Source organism: Falco peregrinus, chromosome 19 (genome assembly GCF_023634155.1).
Source record: "Falco peregrinus isolate bFalPer1 chromosome 19, bFalPer1.pri, whole genome shotgun sequence".
Taxonomy (NCBI): domain Eukaryota; kingdom Metazoa; phylum Chordata; class Aves; order Falconiformes; family Falconidae; genus Falco; species Falco peregrinus.
In genome coordinates, this window is record NC_073740.1 from 6011475 (window position 1) to 6029713 (window position 18239).

At 66.5% G+C, this 18239-nt stretch overlaps 4 protein-coding genes across 9 annotated transcripts; 1 reads left to right on the plus strand and 3 right to left on the minus strand.

The window, feature by feature from the left end:
* Positions 1-150: 150 nt before the first annotated feature.
* PEX19 (peroxisomal biogenesis factor 19) lies at positions 151-3078 on the minus strand (the record flags this gene model as incomplete). Its single annotated transcript, XM_055792424.1, is given in 9 exon segments — positions 151-490; positions 589-633; positions 727-846; positions 848-904; positions 987-1148; positions 1231-1316; positions 1883-2048; positions 2152-2244; positions 2662-3078. Coding segments are annotated over 9 exon segments (1209 nt in total), but the record flags the coding sequence as incomplete, so codon positions are not given.
* On the plus strand, positions 3073-7856 carry LOC101924534 (Fc receptor-like protein 3). Of its 6 annotated transcripts, none has more exons than XM_027796534.2 (10): positions 3073-3353; positions 4218-4466; positions 4737-5000; positions 5100-5384; positions 5612-5881; positions 5990-6298; positions 6397-6477; positions 6879-6900; positions 6991-7124; positions 7210-7856. In XM_027796534.2, the coding sequence occupies exons 1-10, from the start codon at positions 3299-3301 to the stop codon at positions 7344-7346; spliced, it is 1806 nt and encodes a 601-aa protein (XP_027652335.2). In that variant the 5' UTR covers positions 3073-3298; the 3' UTR covers positions 7347-7856. The 6 variants fall into 6 exon arrangements, 4 of the variants coding, with proteins under 4 accessions (XP_027652335.2, XP_055648078.1, XP_055648080.1 ...); XM_055792103.1 differs by having other exon boundaries at positions 6991-7118; XM_055792105.1 differs by having other exon boundaries at positions 4754-5000.
* Positions 7857-8161: 305 nt separating this feature from the next.
* Positions 8162-10121, minus strand: FCER1G (Fc epsilon receptor Ig). Its single transcript, XM_055792160.1, has 5 exons — positions 9933-10121; positions 9473-9564; positions 9248-9289; positions 8903-8923; positions 8162-8512 (listed from the first exon to the last, which is right to left on the minus strand). The coding sequence occupies exons 1-5, from the start codon at positions 9988-9990 to the stop codon at positions 8456-8458; spliced, it is 270 nt and encodes an 89-aa protein (XP_055648135.1). The 5' UTR covers positions 9991-10121; the 3' UTR covers positions 8162-8455.
* A 435-nt stretch (positions 10122-10556) lies between these two features.
* NDUFS2 (NADH:ubiquinone oxidoreductase core subunit S2) lies at positions 10557-16421 on the minus strand. The gene is made up of 14 exons (XM_055792119.1): positions 16287-16421; positions 16078-16181; positions 15042-15232; positions 14223-14343; positions 13916-14028; positions 13731-13805; positions 13490-13567; positions 13170-13255; positions 12687-12806; positions 12410-12539; positions 11734-11829; positions 11412-11495; positions 10841-10898; positions 10557-10738 (listed from the first exon to the last, which is right to left on the minus strand). The coding sequence occupies exons 1-14, from the start codon at positions 16406-16408 to the stop codon at positions 10701-10703; spliced, it is 1416 nt and encodes a 471-aa protein (XP_055648094.1). The 5' UTR covers positions 16409-16421; the 3' UTR covers positions 10557-10700.
* Positions 16422-18239: the final 1818 nt, after the last annotated feature.

Consider the following 18239-nt stretch of genomic DNA (forward strand, 5'->3'; position numbering starts at 1 on the left):
CTGCAGGGTCTCCTTGTGCCCCCCATGTCACTGCAGGGTCTCCTTGTGCCCCCTCCCCCGCTGCGTTACTCGGGGTCCCCCCACGTTCCCCCCCCTCAGCAGGGTGCCGCCGGCCGCCCCTGCCTCAGTTTCCCCAGGCGGGAGCCACGGTAGTTGCCAACACCTTTATTGGAGACATCGGGGGGACATACGTGCCCCCAGGCCGGGGGTCCCTGCGTCCCCCACCCCCTGGCCCACCCCCCGGTGCCGGATGGCAGAGCTGCCACGTCCAGCCCCGCTCCTCCGCGCTGTGGCCCCAGCTCTGCTCGGCATCCTCATCCTCATCCTCATCCTCGTCGGGGGCCTCAATTAGTCTGTAACGAGGCAGGGGCTGCCCCTGGCAGTGCAGCGCTGGGGGGCCGTGGGCACCCCTGTCCCATTGCTGGCGCTACATGAGGCAGCACTGCTCGCCGCCCGCCGCGCCCGGCAGCTCCAGGTTGAAGCCAGGGGGCTGTGGGGAGGAGGGGGGAGTGAGCTGGGGGACCCAGGGGTCTGGGGGGGGTCCGGGTGGGGCCCCCGCCCCCCCAAGGGGCTCCCGGTGACACTCACCGACTCCCCGGCCAGCTCCTTGGGTGGATGTCCCAGGTCCTGCAGCTGAGGGGGAGACACAGGGGGTTAAGCGTGGCATTGGAGGGGGGTGCAGCTGGCACTGGGGAGGTCAGGGGTGTCTGTCCCCTCACTACTCACCTGCTGCATGAGGTCGAGGAGGGTCTCGAAGCGTGCCCGCCGCTCCTCCTCGCCCTCGCCTGGCTGCTCACCCTCCAGCTGCCGGCAGATGCGGCCCATCACGCCATGCTGCGCCCGGTACCCGCTCGTACTGCTCAGCTGGCAGCGCCTCAGCGTGCTGCCGCAGCCACTCGGGGTACTGTGTGGGGACGGTGGCAGGTCACGCCAGGACTGCCACGTGTGTCCCATGCCCTGGCACTGCCAGACCCCCCCCCACACACCTTCTCGGTGATTTCCTTGAGCGAGGGGTAGAGCACATCCTTGGAGAGCAGGCTCTGCATGATGCTCTGCATGACAGGCAGGACACTGCCCTCGCCGTCGCCTTCCTCCAGCCCCAGCCCCTCCAGCGCCTTCGCCAGCTCCTCCTCTGAGGCTGAGGAGCTCTGCAAGGACATGGTCAGCACCCCCCTGGGATGGGGTCACCGCCGGGGGGACCTCGCTTGGCTGGCGGGAGGGCGGCTGTACCTGCAGGTCGGTGGCGTTCTTGGCTAGGCCGCTCAGCGTCTCCTTCAAGCAGGAGGTGAACTCCTGCTGTGACGTCGCATCACTGCCTGCAGGGACCAGGAGATGCTGGCTGGGGAGGGGGGGAGCCCGAGCACCCTGTGGCACCCCGCACGACAAGGTCTTGTCTTGGGGACCCTGCTCCCAAATGGGGGTCCTGAGAGCCTGCAGGACCGAGGTATCCCCTGAAAGCCCCCCAAATCTTCCCCCCATCCTGCTCCACCACGGCAGTGGCTGGCGGAGCTTGGTGAGCCCTGGCACTGCACCGCCAGCGAGGTGCCAGCCAGCCCCAAGCTGAACCAAACCACCTAGCATGGTGGGAACCCCTCCACCGCCAGTGCCCCCAGAACCCCATCCCACCCTGGGCCGGCACACGCTGCTTGCTCTGCCGTGACCTCGGATCCCTGGCTGCCGGCAAGAGGTTGCTGGGGCCGATTCGGGTGCTGCCACGCTGCTGGCACAGCAAGGTCTCAGCAGGCTGCAACACGCCAACCCTGGCGCAACCGAGCCAGCAGCCAGGGAGGGCGGCCGCCGCTTTGCCGTCTTGTTAAACCCACTGGCAACAGCGCTGAGGGGTTGCGCCCGGCGGGGCCGCCCGCGTGCCGGCCCCACTCACCCACTCTGCCCGCCGCTTCCGACAGCTTCTGGAACTGCTCCACCAGGTGCGGCTCCTCCCGGGCCAGCTCCTGCATGGCCTGCTCGAACTCGGCCGCTGCCTGCGAGGCCAGCTCCCCCTCAAACAGCTCCTGGAAGAACCTCTCCTGCGAGGCGAAGAGGGAGGCCTGGGGAGAGGGGCACGGTCAGCCCCCCCCACCGCGTGTCAGTGTGTCCCCCCTCCCTGCGAGCTGGGGCGAGGGCGGCGGGCGCATCCTGGCAGCGGCGCACCTTGGCGGCGGCGCTGAGCGAGGGCTGCGCCCCGGCGGGGGGCGGCGGGGGGGGGGGCGGCGGGCCTGGCCTTCTCGAAGTCGTCCAAGGCACCTGGGGAGGGGCTGGGCTGAGGGGGGCCGCCGGGCACCGCTGGCCCAGGGACCCCCCATCCCCGGAGTAGCTCCTGGCACCCCACAATGACCCCCACCCTGTGGCACAGGCTGGCCCCCCCTGCCTTGCTCTGCCCCACGGACCCCAATGCCAGCCCCGTCTTGGGGGGGCTGCCCTGAGACCCTCACACTGCTGTGCCCCAGTAAGCACCCCAAAGACCCCCTGCCCCACTGCACCCCCCCAATAAGTGCACCCCAAAGACCCCCTGCCCCACTGCACCCCAATGACCCCCTGCCCCACTGCACCCCCCAATAAGTGCACCCCAAAGACCCCCTGCCCCACTGCACCCCCCAATAATTGCACCTCAAAGAACCCCTGCCCCACTGCACCCCACAGACCCCCGGCCCCCTCTCTTACTGTCGAGCAGCTCCTCCAGCTCCGGGTCGGGGCCCGGGCCCGGCTCCGCCGCCATCTTGGCGTCGGGTCCGCCTCCGCCGGGAGGCCCCGCCTCCCGCCAGCGAGCCCCGCCCCGCGCGGCGCCGTTCCCCACTGCGTCCGCCAGGCGGCGCCGCAGCGCCCGGGGCGTGGCGTGAGGCCCCTCAGTCGGGGCGGCGCGACCACCCCGTACCGCGGAGCCGGGGCAGCCCACGGGGTCCCGGCCCTGGGGTCCCGGTCCCTCGGGTCCCAGCCCTCGGGATCCCGGCCCTCTGGGAGTCCCAGCCCACGGGATGCTGATTCCTGAGGTCCCAGCCCCTCGCGGGTCCCAGCCCCTCGGGGGTCCCGGCCCCTCGGGGGTCCCAGTCCGTCGGGGGCTCCAGCCAGGGGGGTCTCAGCCCTTCATGGGTGCAGATCGCCCACAGGGCCACTTGTGCCCTGTGTCCTTGGTGGGTCCCAGTGCCCAGGGGGCCCCTTGGGCAACGGGGTCAGAGGCCCCTGCGGAACCCGGCTGGCCCCGGTCCCTGCTACACCGCACCAGCCACGTGTGCCCTGGGGCTGGGGCAAAGGCGTGGGGACGCGGAAGCAGCGTTCCTTCCCCTTTCCCCAAAAAGCCGCTATGCAAAGGGCTGGCAGCCACGGCATGGCCAGGAGCCTGGTGGTGCTCCTCTGGGGTGAGTGCTCGGGCACGGGCCGTGGGGCTGGCAGGGGACCTGATGCCATGGGGATGGGCACCTGGATCCCTCCCTGTTTCGGGAAGCAGTGGGTTGAGGCAGAATCCAGTGGCACTGGCCAGCCCGTGGCAGGGAGCGCGGGGTGGCTGCGGGGTCCCCTGAGGTCCCCAATGCCAGCAGAGCCAGCCCACGGGGCTGCACGCCCAGCATGCCCAGCATGCCCAGCATGCCCAGCACTGTGGGCTGGGGTGGCCAGTGGGAACAGGGCGGTGGGGATGGCAATGCGGGGACAGGCGTTACAGGGGTGGAGGTGTGGGGACTGACACCATGTGGCTGGGGTGCCTGTGGGGGTGGGGACATGGGGATGGGGCTGTGGAGATGGGGACACAGAGATGAGCACTGTAGGGATGGGGACATGGGGACGAGCACTGTGGGGATGGGGACAGGTGCCATAGGAATGGGACCATGGGGATGGGGCCATGGAGATGGGGCTGTGGAGGGGGCAGACATGTCCCTGTGACCTGTGCCAGCTCGGGGTAGCCATGGCACACAGATGTGATGCATGGGTGGCTCTGATGCAGACATGTCCCCTGGGCTCTGCTGGGTGCCCTGGGGGACCATTCCCATGGCCTTTCCCATGGGTGCCAGTGACCCCGTAGGGACAGCTTGGGGACAGCCCCCACAGCCCTGTCCCCTGAGTGCTGGTGTCCCCGTGGCAGCAGTCCCCACCCAGCCCCTCTTCCCTTCTCCCTTCCAGCCCAAGCCCTCGGCCTCGCTGGTGAGTCCTCGCTGCCGGTCCCCGACCCTGCTGTCCCCAGGCACCCCGGGTGGCCTGGCAGCCTGGCATCCCCTGTCACCCCGCAGGCACCCAGCTCAGCCAGCTCACGCTGGATCCTCCCTGGACGCCGGTGTTCCAGACTGAGACGGTGATGCTGACTTGCCGGGGCTCCAGTATGCCTGGCCCCACTTACTGGTACATCAACAATAAGCTGTGGTGGCAGGAAGGATCTGACCGCATCCATGCCTCCAAAGACTACCCTGGCAGCGGCAGCTACCAGTGCCGCGGCCCCGGTGCTGAGCTCAGCCCCCCCATCACCCTCAGCTTCTCAAATGGTGAGGGGCAGGATTGGTGCTCTCGACACCTGCAGGTGTCCCCAGGGCTCTGGGTGGGCTCCATTTCACAGCCTCTTGCCCCTCATGTGACAGGAGCCCATCCTGTGCACCCAGGTGCATCCGTGTGCACACTGGCTGCATCGCTTGCGCATCACTGGGTGCAATCCCCGTGCATGCTGGTGCATCCCCCTGCACACCAATGCCTCCCCATGCAATGGGAGCCCACTGGCTGCATCCCTGTGCACCAGCTGCCACAGCCTTCTCTTGCAGACTGGCTGATACTGCAGGTGCCGGCGCGGACGCTGCTGGAAGGGGACAGGCTGCAGCTGCGCTGCCGGGGCTGGAAGGACAAGCACATCAGCCAGGTGCAGTTCTTCCATGAGCGGGATGTGCTGAAGGATCCCACCCTGGGGGCTGAGCTGTACCTGCAACCCCTGCAGCTGCACCACAGCGGGCACTACCACTGCCAGGCTGTGGTGCAGTACTTATTAGTAGGGTGGCAGAAATCGGCACCGGTAATGGTGGCAGTGCAAGGTGAGCACCCACTCCCCTCACCCACCCAGTGTGGTGCAGCCTCCCTGCCCCTACCTAGCAGGCTCGGGGTCACCGTCGCCCCCCCCGGCTCCTTCCCAGAGCTCTTCTCGGTGCCAGTGCTGCGCCTGGAGGGCCCGGCCGAGATCACCGAGGGAAGCCCCCTGGCCCTGAACTGCTCCAGCCACTCCAGCCCCCTGCGGCCCCCTGCCCACCTCCAGTACATCTTCTACAAGGACAGGGTGGTAGTTGGGGGGCCCCAGGGCTCCCCCCAACTCCAGCTGCTGGCTGTGGGGCTGTCTCACTCAGGGAACTACTACTGCGAAGTGTGGGCAGAGACAGCCAGCGTGTGGAAACACAGCGCCCCGGTCACTGTCACCGTGTACAGTGAGTGTGCAGGAGGGATGGGGGTGTACCGGGCCTGGGTAGCCCCCCCAGGTCCCCCCATCCCTTCCCAGGTCCCTCCATCTCTCACCACATCCTTCTGTCCCTCCCTGGGGTCCCCCCACCCCTGCCTGGGTCTCCACTCGCTCTTCTGGCCCCCCCATCCCTCCCTGGGGTCCCCCCTCTCCACGGGTTGCGGTCCCCTGTGCCTGCCCATCTCCTCCCCGCAGGGGTCCCAGTCTCAGGGGTGTCCCTGGTGGCGCAGCCCCCCGGCGGGCAGGTGGTGGAGGGCGACCGCCTGGCGCTGAACTGCTCGGTGGCCGTGGGGACGGGGCCCCTCTCCTTCTCCTGGCACCGGCAGGGCTCAGCCACACCGCTGGCCATGGGCCCCCGCTACGAGCTCCACGCCGTGGGGCGCCAGGATAGCGGCCGCTACCACTGCTCCGTCACCGATGGCAGCACCACAGCCGACAGCCCGCCGCTGCGGGTCACCGTCCTGGGTGAGCAGGACCCTCCGGCTTGGGGTGCCCCCCACCCGCAGCATCGGCCGGTCCCACGCCGGGGAGCAGCCGCTGCTCTGACGCCGGCACTGTCCCCCTGCCTGGCAGTGCCGGTGGCCGGTGCTGCCATTGCGATGGCAAGGACGGAGCCGTCGGTGCTGGCGGGTGAAAACCTCAACCTGAGCTGCTCGGTGCGGGCAGGCACCGCACCCGTGAACTTCACCTGGCTGCGGGACAGGCAGGAGCTGGGCTGGGGGCCCCTTCTGTCCCTGGGGGCCGTGGGGCCTGAGCATGCCGGCACCTACCAGTGCCTGGCCACCAACAGCCTGGGCACCCACCGCGTCTTCTGGGCGCGCAGCCCGGTGCTCACCCTCTCGGTGGTGCTGCCGGGACAGGGATGGCAGCATCAGGGCACAGGTGGGGGTCGCACTCATCCCCCCCCTCCCCGGGTCCCTGTGGGGGTCCAGCCCCCCGGCGTCGGGGCTGACACAGGCTCATCTCCGCTCTGTCCCCAGCCATGGCCACGGGGCTCAGCGTGCCCCTCCTGCTCCTGCTCGCTGCCGTGGGCTGGCAGCTCCGGCGCCGGCATCGTGCAGGTGGGTCACCTGCGCTGGGGGCTGGGGGTCAGTGGTCCTGGGTGGGGTGAAAGACTCCCGCACCAGCTGGAGGAGGTGGATGGGGCTGCACCCCGTGTCCCCCGTCTTGGCTGGGGCTGAGCCCCCCAGTGCTCTTAGCTCCGGGGTGCTGGGGGGTAGTTTGGGGGTGCTCCCTGCTGGCAGCCCGCGTTCCCCCATCTCATCTGGGTGTGCAGGGCTGAGCCCCTGGTACTGCCAGCCTGGGGTGCCAGAGGTCTAGGGGTCTGGGGGGGGGGGTCGCCTCTCCTTCCTGGCCATGCAGGGCTGAGCCCCAGGGCCCTTGGCTTGGGATCCCGGGGGTCCCTCACCACTGTCACCCCGGGAACCCCCAGGGCCATTAATGCCCCTCTCTTGCCTTGCAGCCACCAGGAGAAGCCAGGGCAGGTGAGTGAGTGGGCAAGGGGGTCCAGCTGCAAAGCCCCTTCCCCCAGGGCTGGGACAGCCCCCTCCCCAGACACCCCATTGTCCCCGCAGGGACCCCACTGCCCCCCCGGAGCCTGAGGGTCACCTGCCAGAGCCCGCAGCCCACCCCAGGGTGCTGAAGAACAAGGAGGTGGAGGACGAGGAGGTGCTGTACACCCATGTTGTGGTCACCAAGCAGGGTGAGTGTGAGTACAGTGAGTAAGGGGACAGGGGACGCCACCCGCGTGTGCCACCACCCACAGCCTGCGCCCCGAACCGATTCTCTTCCAGGCACATCAGCATCTCGGCCCCCCTGGGGCTCCCCCCATCCCCCACCCCCGTGGGAGCCACCTGTCACGTACGCGGTGCTGCCAGGTCCCCATGCGCAGCCACAACTCCCAAGTGACATCTACGAGAACATCCCGTGACACCAGGGACACCGCCCCTGCACTGGTGCATGCTGGTGTCCCCACCAGTGGGCACCCACGGGTGTGTCCCCCCCCACATACCCTGGGAAAACCCCTGGACACAAACCCCACGGCTGCCATGGGGCACCCACTCGGCTCGGGGCCCGATCCGGATCAGCAGAGCCCAACTCGAGTTGGGGGGGGGGGGGGGATCCTGTGTGGGGCTACACAGTGACCCCAGTGCTCCCCCTTCCCCCTCCCAGCACCCTCAGGGGCTCCCCGTTCCCCCTCCCAGTCCTCCCCCTTCCTGCCAAGACTCCCCAGTGCTGCCAGCAATCCCCTGCTCCCCCTGCAGCGGGACCCCCAAAGCCTGAGGAGCCCCCAGGGCCCCCCCCAGGCTCAGAGGTGCTGGGTTCTTGCTACTGGTCCCCTCCCCACCGGGGGTGCTGGGGGATTCTTTGCAGGGCCACAGCAGGGCACAGGAGCCGTTCCCATGGTATTGCCCCCAAAATACAGTTTTTTTTAGTTAAATGGGGAAATGGTGGGGTTTTTCTTCCACAGAAGCATCTCCTCTGCCCAGAAACACACAGCAGCTGCGGCTGGGCACCGGTTTTACCATCTCCAGCCCCACCGTCCCCCTGTCCCCATGGCTCTAACCCCATCAGATGGTGCCACCATCCCCAAGGGGTCCCTGTCCCCAGCAGGACACGGTGCCACTGTCCCTGTCGAGCACCCAGCCCTGCTGGCAGCTGCCATCATCACTGTCCCCACGCCGTGTCCAGCCCCACCAGCAGCCGGTGCCATCGTCACCGTGCCATTACAACACACCCTCCTGCTCTGTTTACACTGGTGCTGCTTTACTGGGTGAGGGGACACAGCACCATGTGCCCCAGGCAGCTCCAGCCCCACACTGGCTCAGGAGGTCCCAGCACAGCAGCAGTGCTCAGGCTGTGCCAGTGCCTGGTCGGGAGGCAGTTCAGGGCCAAACCCAGCCATTTCCAGGGGGGAAAAGCTCCAGTTCTCCATCACAGTCCTGGGGGAGGGAATGGGGGGGGGGCATAGGGGCGTCCCCAGCTGCTGGGGGGGGATAGGGCAACGAGGAACGTCTGTGGCGCGGCAGCAGGACACAGTCAGGAATGTTTCATCTGGAGGGTTTCATACATCTCCTGGCTCTCACCGCTGAGCCCCTGCATGGGAGAGGGGGTTACGGGGTGCTCACCCCCACCTCACGATGGCCACCCCCCTGCAGGCTGTCACCCCACTATGGGGGCTTCCCACCCAACATCTGCCCCAGGGAAGGGCCCTGGGCTGTTACGGAGTGGGGGGCTGCACCCAAGGTGGGTGCTCCCAGGGGGGGAGTGGGGGACAGGGCACCCTCCCCCAGGTAACAGCGCACATGGGATACAGCACCAGGGTGAGGCGTCCCTACGGGGCGGGACACCCAGTGGGATACAGGCACCCCAGGGGACACGGCACCCCACCAGGGGACATGGCACCCCACCAGGGGACACGGCCGTAGGTAGGGCCCCCCCCAGGACAGGACCCCCCCAGAATGCATCACCCCCAGGCTGACTTACTGCATAGACAGCTTCTTCCTTCTGCTCCAGGAAAGAGAAAGAGAAAGAGAAAGAGCTGAGGGGGGCCAGGATGAGGGACACGGACACACAGACACCCCTGTCCTGCTCTGCCCTCCCCCCCCCCCCCCCCTAATCCCTGGCGAAGTGGGGGGAAGCCATGAGGTTTCCTGGATTTCTTCCCCTCCCAGCCCCAAGACCACCAGAGCCCTCCCCTCAGCCAATTCCCCTTTGCTTTCCCCTTCCGCGGCTACAGCATCAGCTAGGGTGGGTGCTGGCTGAGGGGGCCCGTCCCTCCCAGGGTACCCCAGCCCCAAACCACCCAGAGTCCTGGCTGCCCTTTGCTACCTCCTTGCCGGCTCCCCGCTGCGATGCTCGGTGAACCAGGAACTGCAGGGGGGCGAAGGGATTGCCCGAAATAAAAAATAAACAAACAAAAGAAATAAGAGGAAAAAGCCTCAGCGTAGGTGGGGAAGCCCTGGGAGCTCTGGCCTCCTGGGGGTCCCCCCCAAAAAACAGGGTGTGCCAGGGGTTTAGCTGGTCCCTGAGATGAGGCCGGATCCTGGCACTCACCTTCAGGCGGCAATAGAGGACGGTGAGTACAATGCCATAGAGGAAGAGGATGGCATCCAGGACATAGCAGATCTCCGGCTCCATCAGGGCCTCTGGGGACAATGGGAGGGTGGGAGGGTGTCCCGGGGTCAGCATGGCCCCAGGATGGGTCCCGCACCCATCCTGGCTGCTGAGAGCTCAGCTCCGCCACCTCCAAGCATCACCACTTTCTGCATGCTGCCAACAGCAGAGGGTCCCGGGGGATCCCAGGTGGCACCAACACCCCCTTGGATGGTGTCGGAGAGCACTGGAGCCCACCAGGACCTTCCCTGGGGCGCCCCTCCCTAACACAAGTACCCTGGGAGGGGCCTTCGATGGATCCTGACTCACACCAAACGGCGAGTACGCGGTTGAGAGCGCCAGCCCAATGGCCATGCACCCACCCAGCTGCTCCCTATCCCCGCAGGACCCCCATCCCCACCTGTGGCCGGGGTCCACAGCAGCAGCAGGGCAGTGGCGAGCAGCAGGCGGGTGCCCATCCCTCCACGAGGCCCCGCGCGAGGTCCGGCCGGTCGGGGCTATCGTGCCGCAATCAGCAACTGCGGAGCCAGTGCCACCGCCACCCCCTCCCCGGCCGGCTCGCACCGCCTCTGCTGGCTTCCCCCCTCCTCTGGCCCTGGGGAACTGGCCCGCGCAGCCGTCCCCGCTTCCCACAATGGGCGGTGGGGATGTTGCTCAAGGGCCCAGCGAGCTGTCCCCGCGGTCCCCACGTGCCACCCGCCGTCCCTGTGCCCAGCCCACCCCGGCCCTGGTGGTACCGCAGCTCCCTCAGCCCTGCTGCGGTCAGCCACAGGGGCTGCAGGAGCACCCACCAGCCCCGGGGTGGACGAAGGCTGTCGGAGAAAGCCTGCAGGAATCAGCAGCACCCAAACCTGGGCTGCTGCAGGTGAAACTCTGTGGGTCCCCCCGGGCTCCTCCCGGCCATGGAGGGGCCTGCACCAGGGGGCTGCCACCACGGGAAGGGGAAGCTCTTGACCACAAGCCTCACATGGGAAAGGGAGGAGGGTTTCACCAGGCTTTGGCTGGATAAGGGAAGAGGCAGAGATGGGACACTGGCCTGGAAGGACCCAGTTTAGTCTTTATTTGACTCAGATGAAGAAGGGTGCACGCGGAGGGGGGGGGGGCAAGGGGGACCCTTCCGCCCAGAGCAGCACACACAGCAGGAGATGGGCACAGCGGGGCTGGCACCTCACCGATCCACCTCCCCGAAGACGATGTCCTGTGTGCCTGCAGGAGGGAAAGAGGGGTCATAGCATGACCAGCCCCCCACAATGGGGCAGAAGCCCCCCCGGTAGCCATGGGAGCCCCCAGTCCAAGGAGGGAACATACCAATAATGGCCACGACATCTGCCAGCATGTGGCCCTGCGACATCCGATCCAGACCCGCCTGAAGCAGAGCACAAGGGACCCCCATCAGTCTACAGCCCCCTCTCCAGAGCCCCCCAAGCACCCACCACCCTGGCCCCAGGCCTGCCCAGGCAGGCAGGGACAGCTCCGCTTCCCGGGTTTGCAAAACAATAGTGACCACACAGGGCCTGGTGGGGCTCACTGCTTCCGGAGCGGGTGCTGTGGTGGCAGAGGGTCCACCCCCCCCCACCCTCGCCCGTGGTGGATGGGCAGACAGGGGAGGGGGTGCTGCCCCAGCCAGCGTGACCCGCTGGGGAGGAGCTGGGGGAAGTGGTCAGTTATCAGCAGAAAAAGGAAACCAGCTCTAACGGCAGAGGCACGAGAGGCGAGCTGGAGTCACAGCAGACGTGCTGGGGCTGCGGCGGAGCAAGCCCAGCAAGGAGAGCGGGAAAGAGCACTCATCCCAGGCTGCACTTGTCCCCTCCAGCCCAAATCCCACCCGCACCGCAGGTACCAGCATGGTGATGCCACCAGCCACCCCAGCCTCTCCTACCAGGTGAGCGAATCCAGGTGCCTTGATCTTGCAGCGGTAGGGGCGGCTGCTGCCGTCTGAGACAAGATAGACACCAAATTCGCCCTGCAAGGACACAGGAATGGGGTTGGTGACATGGTGACGCTGCTGGGGGGCTGAGGCTCTGCATCCCAGCCGCACTGTCCAGCCCTCAAACATCAGTCTGGTACAAGAGCAGAGTCTTGGGGACAGGACAGCCCACCCAGTCAGTGACACAAGCAGCACAACGTCCCCAGAGAGTGGCACGGGACACCTTTCACCACAACAGAGCCCACTGTCCCCGTAACGCTATGAGAAGTTGCACCTTGGGGGCCTCAATAGCTGTGTAGGTGGCTCCAGGGGGCACCTGGTAGCCCTCCGTGTAGAGCTTGAAGTGATGGATCAGGGACTCCATGGACGTCTGTGGAGAGAGGAGGGCGCAGTCACCAAGGGCGAGCAGCCCTGTGCAGGCAAGAAACGCTGCCCATCTCCTGCCTGCGCCTCGGCGGCTGGTGACAGAGAGCAAAGCGTGGGAACCAGGGTGGTGGCCACGTTCATATGGCCACTGGCCATAACAAGCATGTGGAATGACGAGGCAGGGCACTGCCAGATCTCTTCCATGCCGGCTTCTGCTCTGCCAGCACCTGCCCTCACCAGAGTGGCTTTTTGGCCAAGCTGGGCTGGGCAAGGAAGAGCCAGGGCAGGGAGATTCCCTCCTGCTGCACGGGGCCAGGCTGCTGCAGAGCTCAGGCGCAGCTTCAGCAGGCAGCGAACCCTCCCGGCACAAAGCCGTGCTCCCTGCCCAGATGCTGCCAGACCCGGCAGGGACAGCACACAGCAGGCCAGGCAGTCCCCAGCTGAGCCGGGGAACAGACGCAGCAGCAAATAACATCAGCAAAAGCCTCAGCGGAAGCATCTGACATGCCCAACAGCGTTTCCTGCTCGCCAGCACCAACACGCAGCCAGCAGCGAGGCCCGGTGCGGGAAGGCAGCGTGTTTACCTTCATTTCTGCCCGCTTCGGAGGGGAGACTTTGGCATCATCTACTTTGATCTCCCCCTCAGGCATCTTGTTGAGGCACTGGAGGATGATACGGAGGGACTGTCGCATCTCTTCCACACGGCACAAGTACCTGTGGGACCCCCACGCTGCTCAGGACCCCACGCCCAGCATAGTGGGCGCCCCATGGGGAAGCCGCAGCCTCATCACAGCCCCACAGTGGAGGTGTGACCCTGCCAAGGCCTCCCGCAGCCCCCGGCAGAGACAGCACGTGGTTTACCTGTCATAGCAGTCGCCCCGGGAGCCGATGGGGACGTCGAACTCCACCTGGTCATAGACGTCGTAGGGCTGGGTCTTGCGCAGATCCCAGTGGATCCCCGAGCCCCGGAGCATCACCCCACTAGGTGGAGGGAGGTGGGTGAGCAGCCCCACGCCAGCTCCCGGCCCTCCCCACACCCCAAAATGGACCCTGACACAGGGGAAAAAAGCAGCCACATATCCCCCGCCTGCACACTCCCCACAGCCCTGAGCAGCAGCCACAGGATGGCGGCTCAGGGACATCAGGCGAGTAAAGCCAGGCAGGACACAGTGTCACAGCTCTTGCCAAGCTGTGGTCGCTGGAGAGCCGCCATCAGGCCCTGAGGCAGCTCCAATCAGCCATGGGGACGCCTGCAGTCAGGGCTGAGACCTTCAGACACAGCTGGGCAGGGGCAGGAGGCTGATCCACCCCCTGCCAGGCATCCCTGGGAGCCACTGGACCCACCTGAACCCATAGTTGAGAGCCTCCTCTGCCGTTATCACCCCAATGTCAATGGTGCGGTTCTTCCAGATGCGGTTGTTTGTGAGCATCTGCAGGCAGCAAGGTGTTAGTCACCCGTCCCTCGCACCGGCTGCCCTCCCCAGCTGCACACCCCCTTTCCTGACCTGTGTCACCTTGTCACTACTGCCACAGGAGGAATAACCCCGTGCTGCCCGTGCCCAGAGGATAGGCAACGCAAGACTCCAGCCCTCAGAGTGCTGGGAAATGGGGACTGTCCCTCTCTCCCAGGTTTCAAGCATAAGTCTGGCTCCCATCCTGCTCACCTCCTCCACCTCGTCTATCCGCATGGAGAAATTCTTCACAAACTCATAGATGTCATCCATCAGCCCCAGGGGCAAGTCCTGCACAGGAAGAGAGGGACGTCAGCCCACACACAGCCAGCGGCACTGGGGACACGGGCAGGGAGGCAGGGGAAGGGTGGTCATCCATCCAGGGACACCTCGCACATCCCCGCCAGATGGGAAGGGCTCTGCAGGAGCCACGGTACAGCACAGCCACCCTTACCTGGTGCACCCCACCGGGGCGGATGTAGGCGGCGTGCATCCGTGCCCCTGAGACCCGCTCGTAGAACTCAAACATCTGTGAGGACAGAGGAGAGCCCACTGCTCCACGGCATGGCCCCGCGGGCAGCACCGAGCCACAGATTTGCCCCTATGCCAATCCCCCGGTGTGGCTGTGCTGCACTTTACCTTCTCCCTCTCCTCAAACATCCAGAAAAAGGGGGTCATGGCCCCAATATCCAGTGCGTGTGTGGTCACAGCCATGATGTGGTTGAGCAGCCGGGTTATCTCTGCGAAAAGGACTGGGGGCAGAGAGGGCACAGGTGGCTGAGCACCTCGGGCCTTGTGCCCCCTCCTTGGGGAGAGCAAACAGGGGCTGAGCCCCTAGAAAGCCGAGAGCTATGAGCTCTCAGCAGGGCAGGCAGGAGTGCCTGCCTCTGGGATGGGAGCTGGAGCCTCACAGAAACAGTGTGGGGACGTGCAGGTACGCCCTCACCTCGGATCCACTGAGCCCGCAGGGGCGGGCGGATGTTGAGCAGCTTCTCTACGGCCAGGGAATAGGCCTGCTCGTTGCACATCATGGAGACATAGTCGAGACGGTCAAAGTAGGGCAGTGCCTGCCAAAAGAAACGTCCCTGAGTGGCAGCAGCTGGCACCTGCAGCCGGGCAGCAAACACCCAGGACTGATGGAGAGCACTCAGAAGCTTCACCGCAGCTGGGGAGTGCTGGGACGCAGCCACCAGGCGCAGTGTCCTCCCAGTTCAGGGAGCACCAAGCACGACAGCAGCTGTAAACGCAGCCCAGAAGCTCCAGCTCCAGGCTGGAGTGGACACATGGACAGCCCTGCCTTGGGATAAGGCATGAAGGAAGACAGAAAACATCCCTCTGCCAGTTTTCACAGACACTGCAAGGGCCCCAGTCCCTTGTGCATCCTCAGCTGAAAACTGTCACTGCCACACAGCTGAGCGTGGGTGCTGTCCTGAGCTGCCGCAGCCAGCCAAGGCAGTGCCCCCCCGACCAGTCCTGAGCTATTTCAAGCTCCATTTCTCCTGCCAACAGAAAGATTAAAATCCAATCAGGATAATAAATCAGTGGGGCTTGTTTACAAACCCTGCTGCAAAACCCAACAGGCAAATAATCCCTTCCCAGTGCACCAAGGAAACTGCTGATGCATCCAATCAGACAGCTGCAGACAGATGGACACCAACAACCCCTCAGCTCCTAGTTTTCTCACCCCAAAAGAACACCCCTGTCTCTCCCCAGACAGACACCAGCCCCTGGGATGGGGAAGCGTTGGGAGCCCACTGTACCTTACCTGGAGGTACGTCTTGTACTCTATGAGCTTCTCAGTGCCTCGGTGCAGGAGGCCAATGTGGGGGTCACACTTCTTCACCGTCTCCCCGCTCAGCTCCATGACCAGCCGCAGGACCCCATGGGCAGCCGGGTGCTGAGGCCCAAAGTTTATGGTCAAACTTGAGACTTTCTTGTGAGCCAGAGGGTCCCTGTCTGCTCAGGGAGCAAAGAGGAGAGTCAGACAGGGAGGAACATCCACCCCCAGAGGCACCACTGCCCCCAAGAGTGCTCGGCCTTTCCCAGCAGCACAGGCACGCAGAGCGGATGCTGGACAGACGTTCAAGCCGAGCTCAGCGCTTGGCCGGACATCAGGAACACAGCGTCCCGACCGCCAGCTCCAGTCTCAGCTCAACGCAAGACCCCTGGGCCAGGTCCAAGGGCCTCCTGGGAGGCTCAGCCTGCGCTGACCGCTCTCCCCGGAGCGCAAGAAGCCAGGGAGGAGCCGGGGCTGCAGCAGAGACCAGGCACGGGGAGTTTTGCAGAACCAGCAAGGAGAAGCAAGGAAGGAGAAGCTCAAAGCCCGTCACAGGAGCCCCTTGCAGCAGCTTAGGGGGGCACAGGTGGGGCTAAAGCTCCCAGCGGACTCGCCCCCTACACCCACATCCCTTGAAACCTGGGCACCCACGGGACACGCCGGAGAACAAGGCAGACCTGAGCCCCACTGAGTCCTTGCAGGGCACTCCCCAGCCCCACGTAAGCCCCACTGGGCCCTGAGCACACCCCACGCAGACCCGAGCACCCACAGGGCATCCGAGGAACGCCGGTCCGGCTCTGGAGCCCACTGAGCCCCCCCGAAGGTCCCCAACACCCCTCCAGGGCTCACCCGCGGCCCCTGACACCCTTCCAGAGCCTCCAGATCCCCTCCAGGCCACCCGAAGGGCTTCAGAGCACCCCCAGAGCCTCGGCTCGCTGCCCCGGGCCCACCCAGGGCCTCGGCCTCTCTCCCCAGGTTTTCCCCGGGCCCAAGAGCCCTGGCCTCCCCCGCCAGGGCCCCTCACCGTTCCAGGGCGGCGGCACCCACTTCTCCGTCTCCTTGCTGGGGTACATGACGGCGCCGGCGTACTGCTGGGCCCACTCCACATCGGGCTGCCACTGGTGCGCCCTGCGGGACGGGGACAGGCCGTGAGGGGGGGGGGGCCGGCCCTGCCGCCCCCAGCCCCGGCCTCCCGCCGCCGCCCCCGGCCCCCCGGCTCCCCGCCGCTCTCACCGGGCCGGGGCCAGCCCCAGCCGCGCCGCTGCCCGCAGCCCCGAAGGTGCCCGCAGCCCCGAAGGTGCCCGCAGCCGCCCGAGCGCCCGCAGCGCCGCCATCTTGCCCTTGGCACTGCGCATGCGCCGCCCCCCCCGCGCCGCTGCCAGGGGGCGGGGCCGGGCGCCATGTTTGGGGAGGGCAGGCGAAGCCCGCAGCGCCGCCATATTGGCTGCGGGGGCCCCGCCGGCGCTGTTATTAAAGGCAACAGGAAACGGCCGTGGGCGTTGCCGCCATCTTTGTGTCGGGCAGAGGCTGATGCGGGGCGGGGTGGCCTCGTGGGAGGGGACGGAGGGCACTGCGGCGGGCACGGGCACGGGCACGTGGACGGAGGGGATGGAGGGGGCAGAGGGGACGGGGTGAGCAGTATGTGGCGGGCGAAAGAGGAGCACGGTGTCTTGGCGTGATGGCGGGGGGACGTGTGTCCCCAGACCTCCCTGCTCAGGGGCCGCTGCAGCTGGGGGTGGCCCCTGCCGCCTTCTGTGACACCCACAGTGTCCCTGTGCGGGTGCTGGGAGGACAGGTACCGGGCTGCCATGAGGATGCTGGGTGGGGGTGACCAAAATAGTCCCGCATCCACCCGCGCCAAGCACACCCCCACCCCCACCCCCGCCGTTGGGGAGTTCCCAGACTCTGGCATCTGGACTTGGCCCCCCTGCCAGGGGACACGGGGACCATCCCGCTGTGCCAGGACCCCCCATGTCCCCTGTGCCCTCCCCCCCCCGTGTCCCCACAGCCGTGGGGTCGTGCTGGTTCCCGTGGCCTTCTCCTGCATCACTGTCCCCAGTGACGTCAGCAGCCAAACCCACGTCAAGGCTGTTCCTGAGGTCACGCAGCGTGAGTCATGGCGGCTGTGCAGGCTGATGCTGCCCAGATGTTGCCCACTGGCTGCCCCCCCTGCCCCTGGCACGGGGCCACCCTGCTGGGGCTGGGTCCAGCCTTGGGCAGGGGAGCTGGGCCAGGACGAGCCCCTGATGCTGAGCCCTTGCCAGCACCCAGGGGTGCCCCATGGCTCAGACAGCAGGCCTGTGGGGGATGCTGGAGCTGGGGATACTGAAGCTGGAGAGATGCTGGAGCTGGGGATACTGAAGTTGGGGGGATGCTGGAGCAGGGGCTGCTGGAACTGGGAGATGCTGGAGCTGGGGATACTGAAGTTGGGGGGATGCTGGAGCAGGGGCTGCTGGAACTGGGAGATGCTGGAGCTGGGGATACTGAAGTTGGGGGGATGCTGGAGCAGGGGCTGCTGGAACTGGGAGATGCTGGAGCTGGGGATACTGAAGTTGGGGGGATGCTGGAGCAGGGGCTGCTGGAACTGGGAGATGCTGGAGCTGGGGATACTGAAGTTGGGGGGATGCTGGAGCAGGGGCTGCTGGAACTGGGAGATGCTGGAGCTGGGGATACTGAAGTTGGGGGGATGCTGGAGCCATCAGATGACAGAGAGGGTGGATTCTGCATGTGGCTGAAGGTGGCGGATGTTGGCCAGAGCAGATGTCAGACCCTGGGGATGCCAGCTGTGCCGGATGCCAGAGGCAGCAGATGCTGCAGCCCGTGGGATGCTGGCTCTGGTGGATGCTGGCTGTGGCAGATGCTGGAGCCTGGCGGATGCTGCACGTGCTGGCTGCTGGCCACGCAGGTGCCAAGGCCATGGCAAGCTCTCGGTGGGCTCCACGTTCCCATGGCGGCACTGTTCCCGCACACGGGTGGGTGCTGGGCAGGTGCCGTCCCAGCCAGGCCCGGCTGCGGTGCCGGCGAGGTCCCGTGGGTGCAGCCCAGCACTGCTGGGGCACCAGCACAGAGGCTCTTTGTGCGGCAGCGCCGAGTGCCACCGGCTCCCTTTGTGCCAGGCCGCGTCACCCTGTTGTTCTCCTTGGGGACGGCGGGGATGGCACCGGCACCAGCACCCCTATGGCAGCA

Coding starts and splice junctions, on each gene's coding strand:
- FCER1G (XM_055792160.1), bottom strand. CDS start 9,990: ATGGGCACCCGCCTGCTGCTCGCCACTGCCCTGCTGCTGCTGTGGACC. Junction 8,924..9,247: donor AGCGGGGAGCCGGCAAGGAG/GTAGCAAAGGGC, acceptor TTCCTGGAGCAG/AAGGAAGAAGCTGTCTATGC. Junction 8,513..8,902: donor AGGAAGAAGCTGTCTATGCA/GTAAGTCAGCCT, acceptor TCTCCCATGCAG/GGGCTCAGCGGTGAGAGCCA.
- NDUFS2 (XM_055792119.1), bottom strand. CDS start 16,408: ATGCGCAGTGCCAAGGGCAAGATGGCGGCGCTGCGGGCGCTCGGGCGG. Junction 15,233..16,077: donor GGTGCCGCCGCCCTGGAACG/GTGAGGGGCCCT, acceptor CTCCCTGAGCAG/ACAGGGACCCTCTGGCTCAC. Junction 10,899..11,411: donor CACCTGGATTCGCTCACCTG/GTAGGAGAGGCT, acceptor GCTCTGCTTCAG/GCGGGTCTGGATCGGATGTC.
- LOC101924534 (XM_027796534.2), top strand. CDS start 3,299: ATGCAAAGGGCTGGCAGCCACGGCATGGCCAGGAGCCTGGTGGTGCTC. Junction 6,299..6,396: donor ATGGCAGCATCAGGGCACAG/GTGGGGGTCGCA, acceptor CTCTGTCCCCAG/CCATGGCCACGGGGCTCAGC. Junction 6,901..6,990: donor ACCAGGAGAAGCCAGGGCAG/GTGAGTGAGTGG, acceptor TTGTCCCCGCAG/GGACCCCACTGCCCCCCCGG.